The sequence below is a fragment of the Peromyscus leucopus genome, chromosome 10 (genome assembly GCF_004664715.2).
Source record: "Peromyscus leucopus breed LL Stock chromosome 10, UCI_PerLeu_2.1, whole genome shotgun sequence".
NCBI classification, from domain to species: domain Eukaryota; kingdom Metazoa; phylum Chordata; class Mammalia; order Rodentia; family Cricetidae; genus Peromyscus; species Peromyscus leucopus.
The window spans coordinates 13,252,009-13,278,887 of NC_051071.1; the positions used below are offsets into that span (position 1 = coordinate 13,252,009).

Here is a 26,879-nt window from a genome sequence, read left to right on the forward strand (position 1 = left end):
CTGCCCTTACCAGATGATGAGTGATGGAGTGTGACCTGAGAAGCTGAAATAAACCCTTTCTTCCCCAAGTTACTTTCTATCATGGTGTTTATGATAGCAATAGAAAAGAAACTGAAACAGTTGGGAAGATGGGAAACTAAGTTTTGTTTAATGTTCATGTGGGTAACTGGCAAACTTTACCACTAGGAACAATATTCATAGACCTATAAACACACATATTCACAACCACATTTTAGCATAGAGTTTGAAGTGCCTGACAGAGAAACTAGAGAGGGGACTGACTTCTGCCATTCTCACATAGCTGCAGAAAATAGTGGTCAATGATAGCAAAAAGATATAGTGCACCAGGAATGTGGCTTGAGGTTGTGGGAATGACAGCTAGAGTACCTGTAGGAAATGATGCCATCCTAGCAAAATCATACCTTTTCTTTAAAAATTAGTCAGCTTTGGGACTGTAGAGATGGATCAGTGGTTAAGAGCACTGGTTGCTCTTCCAGATGACCCACGTTCAATTTCCAGCACCCACATGGCAGCTCAAAAATGTCTGTAACTCCAGTTCCAGGGGTTACAACATCCTCACACAGACATACATGCAGGGAAAACACTGATGCACATAAAAAAATATACAAATAAACTTAAAAAATTAGTCAACTTTTATTATCTGCAAGAGAAAGGATAGAAATAGTAAAAAAAATTTAATCTAACATGTCATTAGGATGGCTCAAAGATTATGAACTCAAAACTTTTTAGGCCAGTAGCAAACTGAAAAATGTAATTTTCACCTCCTTCTTGCTCTCATGTTCTTGGAAAGATGAGTTTAACTCATATTATCATAGACATCTATGGTTATAAACTATGTATCATCTGATAGTGGCAGGTGTCGAGGACAAGGAGGGGCCTTTCATGCTCACAACTTACAGTGCTGTCACTTTATAGGTGCTGGGAGAAGATGGGTGGGACTTGGGGTCAGAGACAAAGGATAGCATATTACAGCCACAGGAGACAGAGTATCAGTGTCCCCCCCTCCCCCAATGTATTCCCTGAGCCACATTTCCATATTTCCATGTGGCACTGTGGAAAGAAAGGGCTAGGTACCACCTGCACTCTCTTTGCAATGTTTTTGAGGAGGCCTGAGCTCATGGAGCTCAAATCTGAACAAGCCGTAGCCTCCATGGGAAGACGACAGCTTGCTGTGGCAAGGGCCACCAGTTCCACATTGCAAGGATCCATGATGGAGAAATGTCTGTTTCAGTAGGTCTGACAGGAACTTTTGCTTTACACATATTTTATTAGTAATATAAATTAGTAATGTAAATAAGACCAGGAGAATTTTTTTGTAAAGATTTATTTTATTATATATTTATGGGTGTTTGGCTCACACCACATGTCTGTGCAGGTCAGAAGAGGGCACTAGATTCCCTGGAATTGGAGTTATGGACAGCCATGAGCCACCATGTGGGTGCTGGGAATTGAATCTGGGTCCTCTGCAAGAATAAGTGCTCTTTACTGCTGAGCCATCTCTACAGCCCCCTGTTGTAGAATATTATTATTATTTTTTTTTGTTTTTTTCGAGACAGGGTTTCTCTGTGTAGCTTTGCGCCTTTCCTGGAGCTCACTTGGTAGCCCAGGCTGGCCTCGAACTCACAAAGATCCGCCTGCCTCTGCCTCCCAAGTGCTGGGATTAAAGGCGTGCGCCACCACGCCCGGCTGTAGAATATTATTTTAAGATGTGTTACATTTGCTTATGCTGTTGAACATTTGTTTAATGATACAAAGATGTGTTGCATTCTTTTATGCTGCATTTGTTTAACTCTGTGAAGTTGTGTTACTTTGCCTGTCTAAAACACTTGATGGTCTAATAAAGAGATGAACAGCCAATGGCAAGGCAGGAGAAAGGACAGGCGGGGCTGGCAGGCAGAGAGAATAAACAGAGTGAGAAATGTGGGAGAAGAAGGAGGAGCAAGAGAACAAGGAGAGGAGGACACTAGGGGCCAGCCACACAGCCACACAGCCAGCCTCAGAATAAGAGTAAAAGTAATATATACAGAAGTAAGAAAAGGAAAAAGCCCCGAGGCAAAAGGTGGATGAGATAATTTAAGTTAAGTAAAGATGGAAAGAAACAAGTCAAACTAAGGCTGGGCATTTATAATTAAGAATAAGCCTCCAAGTTTGATTTATTTGGGAGCTGGGTGGTAGGACCTACAAAAGAGAAAAGAGAAAACAACAACAACAACAACAACAACAACAACAAAACAAAACCCAACAACATTTTAGCACCCAATGTGGGGCTAGAGTAAAAGAAAATCCAACAACAGCCCCCATAGGAGGAAAATTTTACAAGATGAGGGAAAACAAGACTTAAATGTTCTACCTCTGATGCTCCAAATGATGTATAGTTTCTGACATTTAAGAAGTACACACATTATGAAAATAAGTGGTTGAGGACTTTTATTTAGGGTCACTTTGCTACTGTTATGCTGTGCTGCATGTACCAGCTTTCTTTCTATTAAAATCCATACATGGAGATTTGTATTGAATCAGGGCAATATAAAAGATATGATGGAGTTTCTAGTGATTTACACCAAACCAAAATGAACCATTCTGAGAGAACCAACATCTCCAGTGTCCTGCAAGTAAACAGATAAAAATAATTAAACCATGTTCAAACAGAGTAAAACACCAATTTAACATTCATATCTTTATTATTTTCAAGTATTTCAAAACAGTGAAATGAAATAAAAATGTGCTGAGCTTATGTAAATGGACCTTCTTGTTTACCTTACTCAGTGACTACAATGTTCATAGCTATTTATAACAATCAATCCATAACTAACACATGAGGCATAAAAGGGTGGTGGCAGAGAACAGGGTGAGGCTGTGGAGCATCTGTGGACTCTAGCAACAGTCATCATTTGTGACTCTGCCTCAATGTGCTTTCAAGGTTCCTAGAACATGCACTTCTTGTTCTCTCTGGTGTATGTGTGTGGGGTGTGTGTATGTGGTGTGCACACATCTTCATGTGCATGAAGAGGTCTGAAGTTGGCAGCAGGTGCTTTCCCCAAGTGTTCCCCACTGTCATTATTGAAGCAGGGTCTCTCACTGATCTCACAGCTTGCCAAATCTGGCTAATGTATTAGCAAGCTGTCCAGCTTGCCCCTGGGACCCCTCTCATTGCCTCCCAAGTAGTGAGATGATATGTGACCATCACACCCGCCTGGCTTTTTTTGTTGTTTCTGAGGATCACCACATTTGCTGGCCAAGTACTTTATCCACCAAGCCATCTCCCCAGACCTAATGTGTCCCTTCCAAATCTTGCCTTTATTTGAACTGTTTGTTTAATTGTGACTTTTAAAGTAATAGGCCATAAAACTGTAAAGGTTATATCCCTTTTTGTTTTATGAATCTACAGAGAAACACCATGAGAATCTCATCTTTCTTCCACTAGTTTTCTTTTCATGACTCTCCTCCAACCTTACTAGCTACAGAGCAACAAGGTTTCATGACAGAATTCTGAGAGTAAAGGTGTTTGAAGGTAAGATAAGGATGGGCAATCGTTCTTGGAAATAAACAGTGGGAGTATTTTTTGTAAAACGTCACAGGCTACTTGCTATTGAAGTGACAAAAACAAGAAGTCGGGGGAGTAGGACTGGAGCGATCACCAGCTCCTGCCATAATCGAAGAATTGTTCTTAAAACCCAGGTGGAAACCATTTATTTTAAAATAATTTTTGAGGTAGAGATATTTAAAAATAGTTTTCGGGTGTCGTACAGCTTAGTGGTGGAATGTTTGCTTAGCATTTGCTAAGAGCACCATGAATGGGAGCGTTTAAGTTCTATATTAAAGTCCTTCCGACTAAGGAAAGCTTTTCATAGACTCCGCATTAACACTTGGCTCCTGGAAGGCCAGGTTGCTTCCCTAAGAAGCTCTGTGTGCTTTAGCTGTTCCTTCCATCCTTCCCTTCCCTTCCCCTTTTCTCTGTCTCCTTTCTTCCTTTCTCCCTGATTCCCCGGCCCCTCCCCCATCTACTTCTCTTTCCTTCCAGTGATGCCAGGGTTTCCTTAAAAACATTTTTTTTCTTCTTCTGAAGTTCTTGCTTTAAAATCCATCTGGTTCTTAAAAACTTTACTTTAGGCCAGTGGTTCTCAATGCTATGGCCCTTTAATACATGTTGTAGTGACTCCCAACCATAAAATTATTTTCATTGCTACTTCATAACTGTAATTTGCTTCTGTTATGAGTCATAATGTAAATATCTGTGCTTTTCAGTGGTCTTAGGCCATCCTGTGAAGAGGTTGTTCAACTCCTAAAGGGTTGCAACCCACAGGTTGAGAACCACTGCTTTGGGACATTGATTGGTACCTGTTTTACCTTAGGCAGATATATTGAAGATTAACAAAGTAAGATATTTTATATTTGATCATTTCACATTATTAAAAGTAAGGAATACTCATTAAATACAATTTAGAAAATATAAATATATGGTTAACATACATTTGCTTTCAGTATTTTTCTACAGATGGTATAATAAATGAAATTATTTTAAACACACACACATAATGCCATGTTGGGGATTGAACCCAGGGTCTTGTTAATGCTTGGGAAATACTCTAGGACTAAGCCATATCATCAGCTGGGATTTGGATACATAATCTTTGATTTTAATGTCTGAGTTTTATTCTATTACATACTATTGCTTAACTCCTCCTTTTAAATTAAATCTATATGGTTTCTGATTTCTTTTTCTAAATAACCCTGTGATGGATGTTCTTAGGCAGGGACCCTTCCTGTGTTTACTATTACTTCTTACTCTAGAAACACCCTGAGAAGGAGGACTTTTGGCTTAAGGTTGATGTTGTTTTAGCCCCCTCTCACCCCCCCGCCCCCATAAAAACTGGAGACTTGGTGGTTTTCCTTTGTTTCTTTCCTTTTGGTTACAGAAGCTGAAGTTGCAGCGAGGCTGACCTCAACTTTATTGTGTACTGACACTGCTAATCCTTGACTGAATCAAAGTGCATGTTATTTCTTGCAGTAATTTACAGCAACAGAAGAGTGTACTGGGTTTCTCAACTGATTTCTACGTATGATTAAGCACCTGCCAAGCACTATGGCTGTCACCCAGTGTGGGGGAGACCACGTCACTTTCCCTTCCATGCACTCAGATTTTGCTAAGTAGACTTAACAGCACGTTAAGAGCTGCTTTGCTGCAGCTGGATTTGGACCTACTGTCACCTAAGGAAGTAATTTTCCTTGTATGATCTGGTCATTTATGTTAGATTTCCTCTGTGTTACCAATGGTTCTCATTGTGTTTGATTTAACAAGCACCAGTTTCCAGGAGGAGCAAGTCTGGAGCCCAAGGATAAAATGATAAGCATGGTTTGGGACAGGTGTTAGGTCTGGGATATTATCTAGTCAGACTTACGCATTCTCCTTCTTGTACCTACGTTAGTTGTTTGGGAAACACTAAGTGATTTCACACTTGTTTGTAACAGCAAGACAGTGAGCAAACTAGCCATATGGCCTTAAGAAAGTTTGTGTGGCAGGAAACCACCCGTAGTCCCTGCTGGCCTCAAACTCACTCACTGTGTAGCCAAGGCTGGTCTTAAACTTCTGTGTCTCCTGCCTCTAACTCCCAAGTGCTAGGATTACAGATGTTCACTACCATACCTGGCACAAGCCAGAAGTTACAAATAATGCACTTTCAGAGATAAGAGGACAACTTGAGGGTCAGCTCTCTCTCCTTCTACTATGTGAGTCCCAGGGACTGGTCTTGGGCTGGGTGACAAGTGTCTTAACCCATTGAACCATCTTTCCAGCCAAGCTACAAGCTCTTTAAAGATTCACTTGATTTTGAGACCTGTCCTACTATGTAGCCCATGGTGGCTTTAAACTCATGGCAGTCCTCCTGCCTCATTTCTCTGAAACTGGATTCAGCAAATTTATGGCTAATGATATGCATCCACTCTATCTTCCATCATTTTAAGGCCTGCAAGTCAAAAAGATAGATATCCAAGTTCCCCCACAAAAGACTTTTTGCACTTCAAAATGGCTTGTAAAAATATCAAAGCATATTTTACAACAACTGCATGAAATCCATGTTTTTAATGATGATTTTATTGGGACACAAGGACTCTCAATTAAGAGTAGACTTAGGCTGTTTTTTGTATGACATCAGAGTAAAGCAGCCATAACAACATCGTAGTCTATAAAGCCTAAATATTTTCTCCCTGGCCCTTCATGGAAGTGTTTGATAACCCCTGCTGTAAACACTATAAACAAAAGCATCATTTTTTCCCCTGCTTTTTATAAGCTTCCTGTACTAGAAACCAGCTTGCTAGGGAGGAAAACAATTCAAAATTCCTACCATTTGAAACAGTGTAATTAGTCTTACATATCAATTGCATAAACTAATGGAACTCACTGTAGGATATGCATGCATGAATACTGAGTCCATCATGTCCATCCACCTTCCTTCTGCTCTGCATATCCTTCCTGGTATCCAGCAATCCTTCTATTTTCAGGTCCTACTTTTATTTATTTTTATTAACCAGTGGAGAGTGGTTTGGCTCAAAATGGCAAAAATGTCAAGGTTGAGAAACCTGTCTGGAGCTGCACTGTTGTAGTGTCCAGCTTTATTCCCTCCCAGCTGGCGACTATGGGAACTGCTAAGTCCCAGTTATTTCCGTGGTGCTAAAGCAGCCTTGCACAGGGAGCACCCATGCAAGCTACATCTTTACCAAAACACTCAGACTGGAGTCAGCCATGAGAAGCACCTGGAAAATGTGATGATGACTCCAATTTTGTTGTTTTGTTGGATATATTCAAATGAAGTTAGAAAAGAGGTGATAAAAATGTGGAAAAAATCGTTATTCCTGTGGTTTGGAAGTGGTTTGTCCCCTAAAGGATGATTAACAAAAGCATTAGCACGTTGGAGGACCTTTTAAGAGTGAGGCTCAATGAAGGTGATAAGCCACTGGAGGCCTGCTCTCCACAGGAGCTTATGCTGCACTTGCAGAGTGGACTGCTGTAAAGGAACAAGCCCAACCCCGATCTCTCTGGTCTGTCTTCTCCACATACACTCCTGCCATTGAGATGCTGTGTTCATGAAGCCCTGCCCAGATGCTGAACTGATGGGACTGTCCAAGCTTGTACTTTCAGCTTCCATACTGTAGCTTAAATATATTCTTTATAAAGTACATAGCCTTAGGCATTTCATTGCAGTAAAAGAATATAATCTGCTATGTTACAAGAAAATATGCATGTTAATTGAAACACTATTTAGAATAGTCAAGTTAGGCAACCAGCTGAGTGTTCATTCACAGATAAACAGATAATGAAAATGTGTTGCTGTGGAATAATCCTCTTGTACACTATAAAGATTTGTCACTCAAATTGGTTTAATAAAACGATGATTAGCCAGTAGCCAGGCAAGAAGTACAGGTGGCGCGGCCAAGCTAAGGATGATGGGAAGGAGAAGGGTAGAGAGAAGAGTCACCAGCCAGATGCAGAGGGAGCAGGAGATGAACGTGCCATGCTAATAAAGGTACTGCCATGTGACAGAGCATAAATAAGGAATATGGGTTAATTTAAAACGTAAGAGCTAGTTAGTAATACGACTGAGCTATTGGCTGAGCATTTACAAGTAATATTAAGCCTGAGTCAATTATTTGGGAAGCAGCTGCCAGGTATTTGGGAACAGGCAGGCAGAAGAGAAACATCCAATTACAGTGTGCTATACATACACAATGGAGCTTTAGTAAGCCATAAAAAGAATGAAGTTATGTAATTAGTAGGGAAATGGATGGAACAGGAGATCATCGACAAATAACCCTGTTCTAAATCATATCTAGATGTATATTTGTAAACATAATATGTATATTCATAGTTATGTGTTATATATGACATGGAAGTAGAAGACTGGGGAGAGAACTAGTTGGAGGGGAGAGGAGAAAATAAGGGAATAAATATGGTCGAAGTATACAGTGTACTCAAGTGAAAATGTGTTTACAAACCACAAATAAACTCTAGTCAAACACATACACAATATATATATAAATAGATGGAGCTAGATGGTTTAGTGAGTAAAGGCACACACTGTCCAGTCTGATGGCCTGAGTTTGATCCCTGGATCTGCACAATTAATGAGACAGCAACCTCACAAATTGCCCTCTGACCTCCACATGCAAACTGTGGCACATGCATGTTGTCCATACCCCTACACACAAAATAAACAAATGTAAAGCTCCATTTCTAAGAGAAATTGCAAAGCAATATTTTAAATATATAAATAAAATTTATCAGTTTCTCTAAGTTTTAGCAAATTGGATGTAGACTAGTCATGCATATTCATTGGCATATAGACGGCTTTCCTCCTAACTAAATCCAGATTTAAAAAATGTCAATAAAGATATGACTATAAAGAGGTTGGTTGAACCAAGTAGATCTAGTCTTTGTAATCAAAGTCCTTGGAAGATGAGGAATGAGGATTGCCCTGAGGTTGAGGCCAGTCTGGGGTACAAAGTGAGTTCCACTGACCCTGGGCTACAGAGCGAATTTAAAAATTAAAAACAGAGACTAACAACAAAAAGTGCAAAAAAGTAGACTGAAGTAATGATGTTGATAGTAACTATTATTAGGACAGTTACATACAATTAACAAACTTCTACCACACTCATTCAGAAAATAATTTCATGGCAATCCTATGGGCCATGTGAACTCGTATCTGTTTTACAAATGAACTCCAGACTTACAGAGATGAAAAGGATTTGTCCAAATTGATGCCATTACCGTAGCCATCATTCATAATGATGCCTTACAATGAACCAGTTCACATGGCCTTTTGTGGACGATTCACAATACTATATGAGTTTTTTTTTTTTTCTCACAGGACTTTTTTTTTTTTTTGGAGTTGATCAATTTAGGATGTCAAAGACAGAATACAGAGGGGGGGCATAGGATCACTTTCCAGAAATGATATTTTATATGCACTTCTCATAAAATTATATGAAGTGAAAGGTATTAGATAAATTTCCTCTACTAAGTCTTTTTAAGTCTTCTGAATAATTCCAGCCATCTACTAGTAAAGGAGTGATATGCACAGACATACATAGAAACCCAGATACAGATTGCTGCTGTATTACTTGGCTCCCAGCCTATTAATTTTCGACTGTTGATGACTTCAGAGGGAGCTCTACTAAAAATAAACAGCTAAATAGTTATCTAGAAGCTGTTAATGTAGGCTGGTTAACGTAGGCCAACAGACAGCATGCAGAGTTAAGTCGGTTGCAGAGTTTCCCACAGATACTTTACCTGTCCCCTGTAGTCTTCTTTCAGTCCTCCTAAAATGAGATCACAGTATGAATGACTGAGAATCTAATAAATCATCACAAATAAATTAAAATGGCAAAAACACTAGAGAAAATAATAGCCATATTTTAACTAGTCTAAGATTGCCAATTACAAGAGAATGTTCAGCTCTCTCGACTCAGAAGACTTTCAATGTCCACACTCATTTAAGTGGAGGACACCCAGATGGCTGTCCTGGAACTCACTATGTAGATAGGCTGGCCTTGAACTCACAGAAATCTGCCTGCCCACCTTATTCTTTTCTTACAGTGCTATCTTCACAGCAAGGCAGGTAAGTTTCACTGACATGCCAGAGCTCTTGACAGACCTTTTTAGAGACACAACGCTGCTCCTGAGGTTCCCAGATCTTACACTCTGTCCTCTTGACCTGTGACCTGCACAGATCCCCTTTCCTCAAGGCACTCAGTTCTGCCTGCCTGCCTATTGCAGCGTGGAGTGGAGCAAGAGACAGAGTGGGTGAGTCAAGCTGGAGTTCTCTCTGGAGGGTGGTGAGAGGACACAGAACACTGGCATGCCACACTCTGCCTCTTCACTCTTTACACCATTTACTCTGCATGTTGAAATGCGGCTGCTTTCCAAGGGCTGTTCAGCTGGCCACGCTGGCTGCCAGTGACTGTCACTCTTTTTTTTTTTTTTTTCTGAGACAGGGTTTCTCTGTGTAGCCCTGGCTATCCTGGAACTCACCCTGTAGACCAGGCCGGCCTTGAACTCAGAGATCCACCTGCCTCTACCTCCCAAGTGCTGGGATTAAAGGCATGCACCACCACCATCCTGGTACCTCTTTTAGGGAGTCTCTTACGTGGTTGCTTTTTTTACATATTTATTGTGTACATATGTACACTGCTTTGCTGCTAAATTGGACAAGAGCAAAATCACCTTCCCAGAGATTCTGAGAGTGAGACTACTTGAGTGTAAGCTCCAGGCTTACCACATATATGTCACATGAGAGTTTGCTAGAAACATGGACTCAAGGGTCCTATTCTAGACCTACTAAATTACAACCAACATTTTAACAGGCCCTCACATGTACCTGTATTTATTCAAACAATCATTAAGGGCTATCTTTTTTTTCATCAGATAATTCATCGTTTTCTATTCTATCAGCCCCCAGCTGTCTTCCACTCACTAGAAAGGCTTAGGGTTTCTCCTCATTAGTGTACAGAAACTCCTGAAATGACCACGCTTCCTGTTGTCCTCTGTAGGACCCGCCTTCCATTACCTTCTGCATCTGAGGCGGTGATCACCGAAGAGTCAGGGTGGGGGTTCCCCTCCTGCTCACTCCTTCTCTCCATTGCCTGTCTGCCGAGTGGAAGGTTTTTAAGAGGAAAAAGGGATTCAGAAAGAAAAATATAAGGGTAGGTATGTTACAGAAAGAATTCTATACTCTAGTGCTCAGTATAGTGAACATATGAAATATTTTCAAGCTTCTGAATATTTAAAAACATAAATTTACAAAATTTCCTTGAAACCTTTCAGCAATTATATCACTTTAATATCATTATGTTAAAAAGAAAGTATCTTTATTTTCTAAAATATTATTATTATTTTAACAAGATCTCACTGTGTGGCCCTGACTGGCCTACAACTCACTCTGTAGACCAGGCTGGCTGGTCTTGAACACAAGAGATCTACCTGCCTCTGTTGGGATTAAAGGCATATGCCACACAGCCAGCCCCAATCTTATTTTTAATGAGCTATTTTGGCAGTTCTGGAATGAAGGCCAGGATCCAATGCTTCCCAGGAAACATTCTAACCCTGAAGTACACACTAGCTCTTATTTTTTTGTATATTGGAAATATTCAACCCCAGTTCTGTTCTCTTGGCCTTCCTCCCTCTTACAGACCTTTCCCTCCTTACAGGCAGCCCCCCCCCCCGTACTTTCATATTTGGTTTTTGTTTTAAAATCTAAGTTCCACATGAAATATTTGCCTTTCTGAGTCTGGCTTTTTCACTGAAGATTATGCTGTGCCATTTTCTTGTAAATGACATGAGTTCATCCTTTACGGTGGAAAGCCACTTTCAGTTATCCCGCAATTAAGTATTTATGTCACTTGTATCCCTGCTCTTCCCTTCTCTAGGGCTCACCCGCCATGGTTTTTTACTTTCCCGGCTTCTGCTAATTACTCTGGGCTATATACTCACATCTGAAGACTTGGAGCTAGGAACCACAGACGAGAGAGGACATGTGGTTTTTGTCTTTCCTAGTCTTGATTATATCACTGAACATGATCTTTTCCATTTGCCTGCAAATATCATGATTTCATTTTTCTCTACAACTGAATAGTATTCTATTATGTATATGTACCACATCTTCATTATCCATTTGTTAGCTGAAGGACATTTTTGTTGTTTACATTCTGTAGATATTGTGAATAGAGCCACAGTGAATGGGTAGGATGTCAAGTCCTTCAGGCATTTGTCAAGGAGTGTTAGAGCTCGGTTGTATGGTAGATTTATTTTAATTTTTTTGTGATTCTCCATATTGATTTTCTGAATGGCTGCACCAATTTGCATTTCCACCAACAGTAAATGAAGTTTCCCTTTCCCCCACCTGTTCCTCCAGCATTTGTTAGTTAGTTGTTTTGTTGGTCTTAGATGCTCTGACTGGTGTAAGATGAAGTCTCGGTTATTTAGGTTTGCCTTTCCCTAAGTGCTAAGGATGATGAAGAGTATTTGAGGTATTCATTGGCCATTTTTGTGACTTCATTTGAGAGCTCTCTGTTCAGATCCATAGCCCACTGTTTAAATGTGTTGTTTGTTTTTTGACTCTGTTTTTTAGTTCTTTGTATATTCTGGATATTACTCCTCTATCAGATGAATAACCAGCAAAGATTCTCTCCCATTCTCCTCAAATAATTGATTGTTTCCTTTGCCGTGAAGAAGCCTTTTAGTTTTATGAGGCCCTACTTGTCAATTGTTGGCCTTGATTTCTGGACAAATGGAGTCCTATTCAGAAAATCCTTTCCTGTAACTATATCTCACAGGGTACTGTCTGTTTTCTTCTGGTGGTCTCAGTGCTTCAGTTTCACATTGAGGTCCTCAGCCTGTTGCAGTGAGTTTTGTACAAGGTGATGGATAACAGGTCTAATTTCATTCTTCTGCAAGTGCACACTCACGTTTCCCAGCACCTTTTGTTGAAGATGCTGCCTTTTCTCTAGTGCATGTTTTGTATCTCAACCAAATATCAGACACCTGTAGTCACATGCACTCATGCCCGAGTCTTTTCTTTTGATTCAGTGGTCTACATGTCTTTGGTGCCAGTACCATTTTTTTTTATTACTATGGCTCTGTAATACATCTTAAAATCTGGAATGGTAATCACTCCCATATTTTTCTTTTCTCAAGACTGCTTTGGCTATCCCAGGTCCTATCTGGTTCCAAGTAAATTTTAGGCTTTTTTTCTTTCTATTTTTGTGAGAATGAGATAGACATTTTGATTGTGCTTACATTGAGTCTTCAAATGGCTTTTGGTGGAATGGTCATTTTTACAATATTAATTCTACCAACCCATGCTCATAGGTCTTTCCATCGTCTAGTGCCTTCCTCAATATCTTTCTTCAGAGATTTAAGATTTTCATTGTAGAGGTCTTGCACCTTCTTGGTTAGGTTTATCCCTACATATTTTTTTCCTTTGAGGCTGGTGTGAATAGCAGTGTGTCTACCATCTCTTTCTCAGCGTGTTTGTGTATAGAAAAGCTACAGTTTCTTCTAATGTACATTGCTACATTGCTGAAATTGTTAGTTGCTGTGGGATGTTCTGTATGGCAAATGTATTGCTCTGATTGGTCAATAAATAAAACACTGATTGGCCAGTGGCTAGGCAGGAAGTATAGGCGGGACTAACAGAGAGGAGAAAAGAAAGAACAAGAAGGCAGAAGGAGTCACTGTCAGCCGCCACCAGGACAAGCAGCATGTAAAGATGCCGGTAAGCCACGAGCCACATGGCAAGGTATAGATTTATGGAAATGGATTAATTTAAGCTATAAGAACAGTTAGCAAGAAGCCTGCCACGGCATACAGTTTGAAGCAATATAAGTCTCTGTGTTTACTTGGTTGGGTCTGAGCGGCTGTGGGACTGGTGGGTGAGAGAGATTTGCCCTGACTGTGGGCCAGGCAGGAAAACTCTAGCTACAGTTGGTTGTTCCCAGTTTTCTGGTGGAACTGTAGGGATCTCTTGGGGATAACAGCCTATCATCTGCAAATGGGTAGTCTGCCTTCTTTTTGTATTTGTAGCTCTTTAATTCCCTTGTGTTATTGCTATAGTTTGTGCTTCAAGCACTATATTGAAAAGAAATGGGATACTGGACAATCCTGTCTCATTCCAGACTTTTAATAGGCTCGCTTTGTGTTTTTCTCCACTTAGGATAATAGTGGCTGTGTCTGTCATATACCATATACAGGCTTTATTGTGTTGGAGTAGGCTCCCTCCAGTCCTACTCCCTTTAGGGCCTTTATCATAAAGTGTTGGATTACGTCAAATGCTTTTTCTGCATCAATTAAGTCTATTTGTATAATTTCTTATATTTATTGACTTATTTATTTTGAACCATCCCTGAATCTCTGTGATAAAGCCAACTTGGTCATGATCTTTTGATATGTGCCTGTACATGGTTTGCAAATATTTTATTGAGGATTTCTGCATCTAGATGTCTTAGTTGCTAATTTTATTGCTGTGATAAAACACCATGATCCAAATCCCCTTTTTTTATGGCATCCAGGACCATGGGCTGAGGGATGGCACTGTCTACAGTGAGCTGGGCCCTGCTCTATCAATCATCAATCAAGGAAATGCACAACAGGCCGATCTTGTGGGTACTCTCTCAGCTGAGGCTCTCTCCTTCCAAATGACTTTGGCCTTGTGTCAACTGACATAAAAACTAGCCATCACATATGTTCATCAGGGAGAGTGGCTCTGTTCTGGTTAGTTGAGCCAAGGATCTGTCATTCTTGTTTATTTCCTCAAAGAACCAGCTCTTACATTTGTTGATTATTTGAATTGTTTGTTTCTATTTCATTAATTTCTCCTCTTATTTTTATTATCTTTTGCTGTTTACTGGGTTTGATTTGTTCTTGTTTTTCCAAATTCTTGAGTTGTATCAAAAACAATTTATTTGTGCTCTTTCTGATTTTTTAATGAAGGTTCTTAAGAGTTATAAATTTCCCACACAGGACTTTTTAAATATATTGCAAAGTTTTTGTTATGTTGCATTTAAATTTCTGTTATTTCCAGGATTAAAAAAAACAAAAAACAAAAAAAAAACACTGTCTTGATTCTTCTTGACCCATTCATTATTCAATGAGTTGGTCAATCTCCATGAGTTTGTGTACTTACTAGAGATTTGTTTGCTATTGATTTTAAGTTTTACTGCATTATGGTCAATCATGGTCTATTTTTCTGTTAAGGTTTTTGTGTTCTAGGATGTGGTTTATTTTAGAGATGGTTCCATGGTCTCCTGAATAGAATTTATAGTGTTTGGTGTTTGGGTGGGATATTCTGTAGATATTTGTTAAGTCTTTTTGATGTCTGATGTCAGTTAATTCTGATGTTTCTATTTTTGTTTTTGTTTTGTTGTTGTTGTTTTGTTTTTTTCCGGATGACCTGTCTACTGGAGGAAATGGTGTATTGAAGTCACCTACTATCATTGGGTTGGTGGTAATCTACATCTTTAATGTCAGCCATACCTTTCAAATAGACTTGGGTGCAGCAGTTTGGTGCAGACATGCTTAGGACTTCTAAGGTCTTTTTGATTTCTTGTTCCCTTGATTAGGACTGAGTGTCCTTTATCTCTTTTGATTAGTTTTTGTTTGAAGTTTATTTTTGTCAGATTGTTAGGAAAGCAATGTCTGTTTGCTTTCTGGTCTCATTTTACTGCAGTAGTTTTTTTCCATCCTTTCACTCTAAGGTGGTGTCCACTTTTGCTTGTTTACTTATTCTACATCCCACTTGCAGTTTCTCCTCCCAGTCCCTCCCATCTCCCAATCCATTCCTCCTCCATTTCTCTTCAGACAAGGGCAGTACTTCCATGGATATCAGCCAGCTATGGTCTATCAAGTTGCAGTGAGACTAGGCACCTCCTTTCCTATTAAGACTGGAAGAGGCAATCCAGTAGGAGAAATGGATCCCAAAAGCAGGCAACAAGTCAGAGACAGCCCCTGTTCCCACTGTTAGGAGTCCCACAAGAAGACCAAGCTACACAACTGTAACATATGCAGAGGGCCTAGATCAGTCCCATGTGTGGTGTCTATTTTAAAGTTAAGGTGAGTTTCTTGTCAGCATCAGAAAGATGGATTTTATTTCTTAATCCATTGTGCTAGCCTGTGTCTTCTGATGGGAGAGTTGAAACCATTAATATGTATAATCATTATCCAGAAGTGTGTTGATTGTAGTCATTCTGTTGTTTGTTTTGTTGTTGTGTTCCAGTAATTATAGCCTTATTTGTTTTCTTTCCAGAGTTCTCAGCTGTGCTTACTTCCTCTCTTTGGTGGAAAGGAATTTTAGCCTATCTGTGTCATAGGAAGTCTTTCTCCATCAACTCTGGCAGATCTTTGCAGGGTGCAGTAATCTAGGTTGGCAGCTGTGGTCCTGTATGACTTGGAGTGCATCACTCCACCTGGCTTTCAAAGTTTCCATCGAGAAATCAGTGGTTAAGACCAGTTTTCCTTTATATGTGACTTGCGTTTTTCTCTTGCAGCTTTCAATACTCATTCTTTGTTCTGTATTTTTAGTATTCTATGCCGAGGGGAGTTTCTTTTCTTGGTTTTGCTTATTTGGTGTTCTTTGTGCTTTTATATTTATGGGTGTGTTTTGCCTTAATTTGGGGAAATTGTCTTCTATGATATTACTGAAGATCTCATCCATATCTTTGACCTGGGATACTTCTCCCTCATCTACGCCACTATTCAAAGTTTTGATCTTTTCATGCTGTCCCCACATGTTCTTTTTCTGTATTTAAAAATTTTCATATTCTCTGCATGTGTGGTCTAATCTTCTTCTTTATCTTCAAGTCCAGATACTGTCTTCTACCTGATTCAGTCTACTTGTAAGGCTTCTCCTGAGGTTTTTAAAATTGTATCACTGTGTTTCTCAGTTCCATGTTAACTGCTTCCAATAACTTTATATTTCTTTATTGAATTTGGTTTTTTAAATTTTGGATTTTCTTGATCACTAAATGAATAAAATTCAGCTATAGATCTGTGTTTATCTGGGTACCACTCAGGAAAAAAAACACTACTGTTCTTTTTAAGTAAATAGAATCATTTGATTTTTATCTCCTTTATATTTCTTAAATTCTTTGATGAAATTTGTTGTGTAATATTACTTTAACCATATAAAGATGTATTACATATGTTTACATTGCAGAATATTACTTTAACTATGTATGTAACTATGTGTTACATTTGTTTAAGCTGCATTTGTTTAATTGTGTAAAGATGTGTTGATGTTGCACCTTGCCTACCTAAGACACCTGATTGGTCTAATAAAAAGCTGAATGACCAATAGCTAAGCAGTGGAGTTATCAATAGGTGGGGCTGGCTGCCAGAGAGAATAAGTAGGAGGAGGGATCTAGGCTCAAGAGGAGTAGAGAGAAGAGAAAATCAAGGAGACAAAGATGGAGATGTCAGGGCCAGACAAGGAGGAAGCAAGAAAGTAGGACATACAGAATGAAAGAAAGGTAAAAAGCCCTAAGGCAAAATGCAGATGAAGAGAAACAGGTTAAAATAAGTTATAAGAGCTAGCAAGAAACAAGCCTAAGTAAGGCTGAGCATTCATAACTAATATTAAGTTTCTGTGTCTTTATGTGGGAGCTGGTTGGTGGTCTAAAAGAAAGCCTGCTACATAAATTTATAATTGTTTTTGGAGTTCTGTGTTCTGGGGTTCATCTAGGTAGTTCTCACAGGAGAAATATTATATAGAGCTGGCGGATTTTGGGAGTTGGAGTATACTGTCTTCATATTGTTTATGTCTTTATGATGAGACCTAGGCATGTGGACTTCTTTTTTGGCTATTTGTCTAATGTAAGAATCTATGCTGCCTCAGACTAGACCAAGGTAGAAGAAAGCTGGCCTGGGGTCAGAGGTCAATCCCTAAAAAATGGGAACAGGTTAAGAGGAGGTGCTTAGGCTTCCTCAGGACTTGGGGGGTCCTGGGTCCCTGCACTGTGTGGTGAGTATGGGGTCCCTGGTAGGGAGTGATTGGCAGAGAATCCAAAATGATTATAGACAGGCTAGTAGGGACAGCTGAGGAGGGTAGAGGAGGTAAACTGGGGGTGATTTGGGCCTGCACCACATGTGGCAGTTGGTCCCAAGGGTATGGAGATCGGCTGGGAGGAGGGGTAGAGGTGAGCAGCAGGGCAGGTCTAGGACAAGCCTAGGGAGACCACAATGAGGGAGAGAAAGGAGGGCACAGGGAGCCTCCCTGGGTCCCCTCCCAGTGTGGTGTTGAGGGGCCCTGGAAGAGAATGTGTCTGCATGGATGCATGTGTTTTGACTGTGCCCTGTCATATAAGGCCAGCTGTGAAATCTGCCAAATTTGGCACTAAATTTTTTTGGATCTGGGAATATTTTAAGAGTTTGGATTTTTGAATAAGCAATGCTTCACCTGTACTATTAACCTGCTGTTGCTGATCTCTGCCTAGAGCTATGAGAGATTGCAACCCCGCAGGCAAGTTAGGATAGGTTTCTTTGTCTTGTAGTTTTTGAAAGATTGTATATAAATAATGGGTTTTGTTTTTGTTTTTACAAAATGCTAGGTAGAATCCACAAATGATACTATCTGTGTCTGGACATACCTTTTTCAAAACTTTTATTTTGTTTTTGGACAGATTCTTACACTGCACAGCTTGAACTGGCTATCCTCCTGCCTTGGGCTCCCTCAGTGCTGGGATTTCAGACAGACAGTAACCGCTTAGCTTGATGCAAGCTTTTATTATCATCACCTCCTTACTTACACTTGCCTCTAGTTTAATTTCCTTTTCTATTTGTGTTTTCATTGTGGAAACTCAGTTTGTTGATAAAAGACATTTTTTTATATGTGCCTCTAACAGAATAACATTTTTTACAATACATGATTTAAGGCATATGCCCTACAACTCTGTATAGTGTGTCTCTAATTATCAGATTATCTAAAATTATGTTTTTAAATCTGTAAATGTTTGCAGATTTTGTCTATCTCTTTCTCTTATTTGTCCTCAATTTAATTCCATTACAATCAATATACCGAACATACTGTGTATTTTTTCAGTTTGCCTATGACATCAGATGTGCTCTGTCTTATTGAATGTTTATGTGAATTTAAAAGCAATATACATTCTGGTGGTAGATGTAACAACTTTTTATGTAAACTCACATAGGTTTAGAAATATTTAAATTCTGTTTTTTTTTTTTTTTTATAAATCCACCTGCCACTATTCACATTTTGGGATTCTCATATAACTGTTCCAATGTATCCTGTCTGGAATTTTTAAGGAGAGCCAACATGGAGTATATTTACTCCATCTCACCTGGATCTTAAGTGGCCATATAGTATATAGTTTTGGGATATATCATATTTATTCTGAAAATTTCCAAAGAGAGACTTTGGTTGTTCACTTTTATGCTAACAAAGTGATGGACATTTCTACTTAGAAATTACAAAAGTGAAATTTAAAGCCATCACATTTTTAAGCTTTTGATAATGCCACTAAAATGACTTTTTCAAAATATTACACTGATTTTCAAAAATTCATCACTAGAACAGAAGAACAGAATTGAAATCCTCCCCATCTAGTCTCCCCAGTAGTGGTCATGCTGGAGAGGCAATAGCTGGTGTAACCAAAAGGAACCCCTAACATTGACCCTGCCTCTCGGGTGACTTAGTTTGATAAGAACATTCTTGTCATGCAGTCTAAGTTACAGATATGAGAGGGATGACAATTAGAAAGTCACCATCTCACAATCTCTGATAAAATAATATCTAAGAAAAGTTGCCCAATGATTGCAAAACGAGAGCTTAGAAGAAGCTGATGGGCACTTTATAGCAGGGAAGGCCAGGGAGGGGTCAGTCTTAGGCCCAGACACGGATCACCAGCTGTTGGGGACATCTGTGGAGAGGAAGCGTTCTCTCCTCATCTCGTGTGCACAGTGTGTCTGATAAGGAACACACAAAGCCTGTCTACCATCGACCAACAGGCAACAGGGATGGCCTGTAAGGAAAAGTATTACATGACAGTGACAGGCTATCTCTGTTACTGGTCCCTTCAGGCAGTTTGCCGGATACATATATGCAAAATACACACAACACATACATATGTGTGCCATTTCAGGACTCTTGTTCAGTTGTTAGCTATACAGGAAAGAGCAAAACCACACACTCTACTTTAAACTTTAAGGTATACAGACAGAACTATCCATCTTCCTGAGGTTGTTTTCAACTTTCTATAGTCTCTCCCCAGAAGTCTAACCTTAAGCTATGATGGGAATAAAAATCTAATTTCCTCAGTGCTTCTTGAGAGATATTAAAGCCACAAAGAGTAACTTCCCTTTCATAATAAACTTTAGTGCGTCAGAAAAAGAATTTTAAAAAATATGCCCGATTAAGCTGGAAGGAAAAACAGAAATACTCTTAGTTTTGTTCCCCAATTTCCACTTTCTTTCTTACATAATTTTTTTACTTAAAAATGATGATTGCATTCACTTATTTGTGTGTATGTGCATGTGTACTTGAGCCAAGGTGTGTATGGGAAGTCAGGGACAACTCCGTGTCCCTCCTTCCAGCCTGCGGGTCCCAGGGACTGAATCAGGCTGTACACTTGATGGCAGGCATCTTACTCTGAGCCACCTGCCTGGCCTTAGTCTTGAGTCATCCTCAGGCCTCTGTCTCCCAGGTGTTGGTTTACAGATGCCATCACCACACTGGGCTTCTCACAGTATCTTGTACAGCTTTAAAAATCGCGGCCTTAGATTCAGTCAAAATCTGTAAATATCTTTTGGTTGCAATGAATTGATGACATATTTTCATTTTTTAAAAAAGGGCTTGTGATTGACTATATTTTTGGGAACATGTTTAAAATTGGCTAGCTTCAGTCATATTCCAAACTTAGAAAAAATATATCTCCCGAGAATTTCTAGTTTTATAGGCAGCACCTATAAAGTATCTAGTGGGCAGACAATGAATGTAACCAGGTCTGTCTAATATACTTACGAGCTCAGTTACAGGAAACGCTCAACATAGTCTACATTTATTTTGGTTAAAGATGTAAAAATGGACTTTGTAGACATATGCCATATGTTCCCCTTGCATGCCAAGTTAGCAAGAACTGAGACTGAGATGGGCAAACAAGGTCACCTTAGGCTGAGCCAAATTAGACAACAGGATAATTGTCAGGTTCGCTGTTGGCAGGGACAGTTTGTTCTGAGCCAATCTTCATGAATTATAGGCTGTAATTTTCCCGGTAAGTCCATTGGCAGACATTCTGTTGACAATTTCTCTGTTTTGTAAACACTGCCATTCCCCTCACTTACATTGTTTCCAGGCACAGTAGATCCTGAATAAATGGGCATTTTTGTTTGTTCCAACTTTAAGGAAACTTGCATAGATATGAGTCAATAAAAATCAATAAGGACAAATTTAACTTTTAATTTGGTAGCATTTCATTTGAAATTTCTTAGATTTCAGCTATAATAAACAAATAAATTAACCAGCAATAAACTGAATTTCTGAGTGTAAAAATCAGGGTAGATAAATTTTCTGAGGACAGCACCAGCACGAAGGGAGTTACCTCATCAGTCCATCAGTCCATTAGTCCATCAGTCCTGTCCCATGCTGCCTTCCACCCCACAGTGCCTCCTTCTACACTGCGCTTCCAGTTATGTGACTATGTTTTAGTGGCCAAGTCATAATATAAAAAAAACAATAACTTGAATAATGATATGTCATGACTAAAGTCTCAGTCAATCAGAAAAATAACTATTTGAATGCTATTATTGAAAGTATAAGAGTCTCAGGGCCGGAGAGATGGCTTCGTAGCACTGGCTGCTACTCTAGAGGACCTGGGTTTGATCCCTAGCACCCCCGCGGCGGCAGCAGCTCAGCATTTAAAACCATCTATAACTCCAGTCTCAGTGATCCAATGGCGCTTCAGGCTTCTGCAGGTACTACATATGTGATACACAGACGTACATTCAGGTGAAACATCCATACACATAAAACTATAAAAATACCTGGGCATGGCTGGCACACAGCTTTAATCCCAGAGGCTGGTGGACCTCTGTGAGTCTGAGGCCAAGCCTGGCCTAAATAGTGAGTTCAGGGGCAGCAGGGACCCTGTCTCACACACACACAAAGTACAAAAGTCTCACAAGGTGTAGTCAATTCACATAATGGCCAATTAAAAAAAAGAAACTCATTTATATGTAACTGCGTTCATCTGGAAGCTTCTCATGAAGTTGTATGGCTAATGCTTACTTGATGGCATGCTGGGACTCCTAGAGTTGATGGCATTCTGGGACTCCTAGAGAAAGCCATTGTGCTGGCTAGTTTTAATTGCCAACTTGACACCTGGAATCACCTAGGGACAGAGTCTCAAATGATGGATTGGTTTGTTCCAACTTTAAGAGAAAGTTGGGCTGTGGGCAGATCTGAGGGGGGCTGTCTTGATTATGTTGTCTGATGTGGGTGGTACCATTCCCTGGGTTTAAGGCAGAACTTTGAGTAGAGATTACATACTGGTCAGTAAGTATCCACGCATCAGTGGATAGGTCCCTGGTTTCCCTGTTAAGTGTGATGTCGGCCATCTCCATGGTATGGAGCCTGGATGCTAAGACCTGTGTCTTTTATTCTTGGTGGCTTCAGCAATTTTTCATGAAAGGAGTTTGAATTTTGTCAAGTCTTCTCTGTATCTTTTGAGATAATATGACTTCTTTGTGTTCTTGAGTCTGTTTATGTGATGTAGTGTGTTTCCTAATGTGTATGTTGGACTGCCACTGGAATACTGGAATGAAGCTAATTTGTGGTGAATGTCTCAAATTGTTTATTTATGGTGTGTGTGTGTGTGTGTGTGTGTGTGTGTGTGTGTGTGTGTGTGTGTACGAACATGCCACGCTGTGCATGAGGAAGTCAGGGGACAACTTGGGGCAGCTGATCCTCGTCTTCTACCACGTGGGCCCTGTGGATCAAACTTAGACCATCAGGCCTCCCAGAGTGCTTTTCCCCATTCAGCGGTCTCAGCGGTGCTCTTTTCTCTATTTTAAAGAGTTTCACTTCTTTTCTCCAGGCAAGGTTTCATAGAGCCCAGACTCACTGTACAGCTGAGGGTGACCTTGACCTTCTGACCTTCCTGTCTGTACCTCCCCAAGTGCTCGCCCACCACAACTGCTGTACGCAGTGCTGGGGATCAAGCCGAGGTTTCGACGCACGCTAAGCAAAGACCAAGCTGCACCCCAGCTCTCAATTATCACTCGGTGTATTCTTTTTTTTTTTTTTTTTAATTATTTTTATGTGTACAGTGTTTTACATGCATTATGTAAGTGCGCTGGTGGAGGCCAAAAAAGGGTGTGAGAATGCCCGGAACTAGCGGTTGTGAGCTGCCGTGCAGGTGACAGGAAGTGCAGCTGGCCCTCTCTTCAAGCAGCAACTATGCCCCACTGAGCTGGCTTGCGGGCTCCTTCTGACGCTCTCCAGAGTCTGTCTGTGTGCATCATTTTGACAAGTTTTGACCTGTGTGCAGGAGGGAGCTTGGCCTAGAGTTTCCTTTGTTTTATTGTCTTTTTCTGCTTTTGTGACCACTATCACTGGTGTGTAGAGTCTGAGCACATGCCTTCCTTCTGTATTTCCCAGAGTCCTTTGGGGGAAAACACTGGTGCTAGTTCCCCGGTGGTCTGCTGGAATCCAGCAGCGAACCTTTCTGGGCCTGAACATTTTCATATTGCTGCTTCAACCTCATTGATTATAATGAATCTGCTTAAGATATTTATTTCATATTTTTTTCTTGATAAGTCCTACGTTTCTACAAATTCATTCATTTCTTTATAATTTTCCACTTCCTCTTATTTTCTGAATTTTATTGGTATCTATTGTAACCTCTCTATTTTCATCTCTAATTTTCTTAATTTGGATTGTAGCTTTCTTGGCTACTTTAGCTATATTTTTTCAAAGAATCAACTCTTTGTTGTACTGGTATTTTTGTGGGATTTTGTTTTTGTGTCCGTTTTTATGTACATGTTCTTTCATTCCATTGCCTAACTTGTTTTTGTTTTTCCAAGACCCTAAGGTTCATCATTTGGTTATTTATTTAGATTGCTTTGATTTTTTTCCCTTTTATCCCCTCTCAAGATATAGTTTCACTGTGCAGCCCTAGCTATCCTGGAACCCATTCTGTAGACCAGGCTGGCCTGGAACTCACAGAGATCCACCTGCCTCTGTCTCCTGAGTGCCGGGATTAAAGGTGTGTGCCACCACCTGGCCTGATTTTTTAATGTAAACATGTAATCCAAGATTACATTTCTCCTCTCATCCAATGACTGATGGAAGCAGATGCAGAGATCCACCGCCAGGCCCCAGGTGGAGCTCTGGGAGTCCAATCGGCGAGAAAGAGGAGAGATTGTATGAGCAAGGATTGTTGAGACCATGATTGGAAAAAGCACAGAGACAAATAGCCAAACTAGTGGAAACACATGATATGAACCAATAGCTGAGGAGCCCCCAACTGGATCAGGCCCTCTGGATAAGAGAGACAGTCTATTACTTGAACTGTTTGGGAGGCCCCCAGGCAGTAGGACCAAGACCTGTCTGAGTGCATGAGCTGGCTGTTTGGAGCCTGGGGCTTATGCAGGGACACTTTGCTCAGCCTGGGTGAAGGGAGGAGGGGACTGGACCTGTCTTGAGGGAATCTACCAGGTTGAGCTGAATCCCTAGGGGAGTCCTTGCCCTGGAGGAGACAGGGGTTGGGTGAGGGGTCGGGGTGGGAGAAGGGAGGACAGGGGAATCCATGGCTGATACATAAAATTAAATTAAATTATAAAATAATAAAAAAAGATTACATTTCTCTGGACTCTTTTCATTGTATCAACAGAGTTTTGTATATATTTTCACTTTCATTAGATTCAAGAGTATTTTAATTTTTTCTACTATGAAACCCATTCATTATTCAGTGTTTCTCAATCTCCATGAATTTGTATGTATGCTCCATAATCTTTCTTTTTTTATTTCTCTTTTTATTTCATTGTGGTCATATAGAATAAAAGAAAATATTGATGAGAATACAGTACTGAAGCCACCTGTTCTTCCTGTGTCCGGCTAACATGTCACCATACTTAATAGTTGAATGGAATTGGGTGTGTCTATGCATGTCTCTTTAGTCATAATATCACCTTGATGGATTATGCCCTAACTCAGTTTAAGTGACTTTATTCAGTCTGACTGACTTTGGTTCAAAGTTGAGTTTTTTAGTTATTGTGACACCTATTTGTTTTCTCATTCCACTTGCTTGGAATTCCTCGACCCCACCTTAAGGTTCTGTTTGGAATCCATCTTCCTCGACCCCACCTTAAGGTTCTGTTTGGAATCCATCTTCCTCGACCCCACCTTAAGATTCTGTTTGGAATTCCTCTCTCTGTGCTCCCACCATAAGGCTGTGTCTGGCTTTGGTGATTTCTTGGAGGCAACAAGAGAAAAAACCCAAAACAACAGAATCTATGCTTTTTCAGGCAGGGTCTCACTGTGCAGCCCTGGCTGGCCTGGAACTTGCTAGGTAGACTAGGCTGCCTCAAACTCACAGAGCTCTACCTCCCTTTGCTGGGATTGAGGGTGTTTGTTACCATGCCTGGATGATTCTGCTTTTTGATCTAATCTGCTAGCTTGTGCCTTTTTATTGGGGAAATCTATCCCAGTAATATTCAGAGAGTAGGCACAGTGTGAAAATGTGACAGAGAGATACCAGCTTTGCTTTCCAGTCATTGAAGTAAGAGGTCACTGACAACACTGTGTTCACATATTAGTTATCCTGGGAATAAGCATGCTGAGGGAGAAGGCGAGAGCTAAGGCTACTGACTAACATTACATTGTCAGAGGCAAACAACAGACACAGAGAGGGAGGCAAGATGAAGAGGTAAAGGAATAAACTCACCAAGCAACCCCAGCTCCTAGCAGCCTGAGATTCAGAGAGCCCCACACCAGGTCAGAGAACATGCTTTGGAGAAGTCTATCGGATGGAAAATTAAAAGGGAACAGTAGAGAGAGGAAGGGAAAGGGGTGAGGACAAGGGCGGAGCAGGGTAGATGGGCCTGAAATAACGGCCTTGGGTGAGGTGAATGAAGACTCGGGAGAGGGCTGCAAGGGTACAATGGACGGGCTCTCCACCGCTGCTGCTTCCAGCTGTGACAGTCAGTTCCTCCCCAGATTAGATACCAGGACTTCCCTGGGACACCCTCTGAAGGCTGGGTCACAGGGGCTGACCCTGTCAGTGGGCACTTCTTCCTGGGTCCTGTTCTCAGGGTGCAGGTTGAAACGTTGGCCGCACCCCCTCCCTATGTCCAGGGCACACTCTTGGAAACTGTATCCAGATTCCATACAGGCTCTGCTCCAACCAGGTTTCCCCCTCACACACCATGCAGTTCTGATGAAAATTTTCTTTTTCATATTCTAGAGGAATTCTGCCTGCCAGCTTTTAGCATATAGTCCCATGACAACTGCTCTGGGTTGCCACAGAATGTGGTTAATGGAAGGTCTGGAGCCACAAGCTGAGTCCAGCAGGAGTCTTTTTTTTTTTTAAAATGATTTCCAGGATATCTAAAGAGATGGCTTAGCCCTTAAGAGCACAAGCTGCTTCTTGCCTTAGCACTTGTTTCCCAGCACCCACATTGTGGCTTATAACCTTCTGTAACTCCTGTTCCAAGACCCAACTTCCTCTTCTGGTCTGTGTGGGTACAAGGCATATACATGCAGGCAAAACACTCATATACGTCAAATAACTAAAAACCTAAATGGCTGCCTGAACTGGGAATATAGCTCAGTTGATAGTGTTCCTAGTTCAACGCTAGTCTTCCTGGGTTCAACCCCAGCCTCTGATTCCAGCACTTAGGAAGGCTAGGCAGGAGGATGAGAGAACTGGGAGGTTTCCCCATCATCTCCTCTCCCTCTGCCACTATGGTACAACATTTACCTCCCTTTGTCCCCCGCCACAATAAGTGTCATTTAAAATATCTACTATAGAGGGTCCAGGGTACAATGTGGACTTTCTGTGGCTCTCTGTCTTATACTCTAGTTCTGGTGTTCCTCTAACTGGGAAGGGAAAACTCTCTAGTCCCTCTGGACTAGATCCTCAACTTTTCCTGTTCTGCTTTGTAAAAACTCTTATTTTATTTTGCTATTGAATCGAGATTTTCCCATCAGCCATCTCTTCCAATAGCTATTATTTAACTTTGCCCAGGAAATTTTTGCAGACCTGCTCAGTGTATTATATGCCATCTTCCAAGAAACTTCAAAACTTTTTAAACAATTATTTTTAAGAGAAAGAGGAAGTCCAATATGGAATTTCTAAAA

General features: G+C 40.5%; 1 protein-coding gene across 6 annotated transcripts in view; it reads right to left on the reverse strand.

The window, feature by feature from the left end:
- Nucleotides 1-2,425: 2,425 nt before the first annotated feature.
- LOC114697940 (WD repeat containing planar cell polarity effector) overlaps nt 2,426-26,879 on the reverse strand; it is a 302,933-nt gene continuing 278,479 nt past the window's right edge. For 4 of the 6 annotated variants that reach the window (XM_028876333.2, XM_028876330.2, XM_028876331.2 and 1 more), the window contains 3 exons: nt 10,584-10,663; nt 9,308-9,336; nt 2,426-2,627 (listed from right to left, as the gene is read on the reverse strand). In XM_028876333.2, the coding sequence (XP_028732166.1) occupies nt 2,577-2,627; nt 9,308-9,336; nt 10,584-10,663 (160 nt within the window). In that variant the 3' untranslated portion in view covers nt 2,426-2,576. Of the gene's footprint in view, nt 2,628-9,306; nt 9,337-10,583; nt 10,664-26,879 lie in introns of those variants that run through there. The other 2 variants (XR_003735273.2, XR_005092299.1) reach the window with 2 other exon arrangements.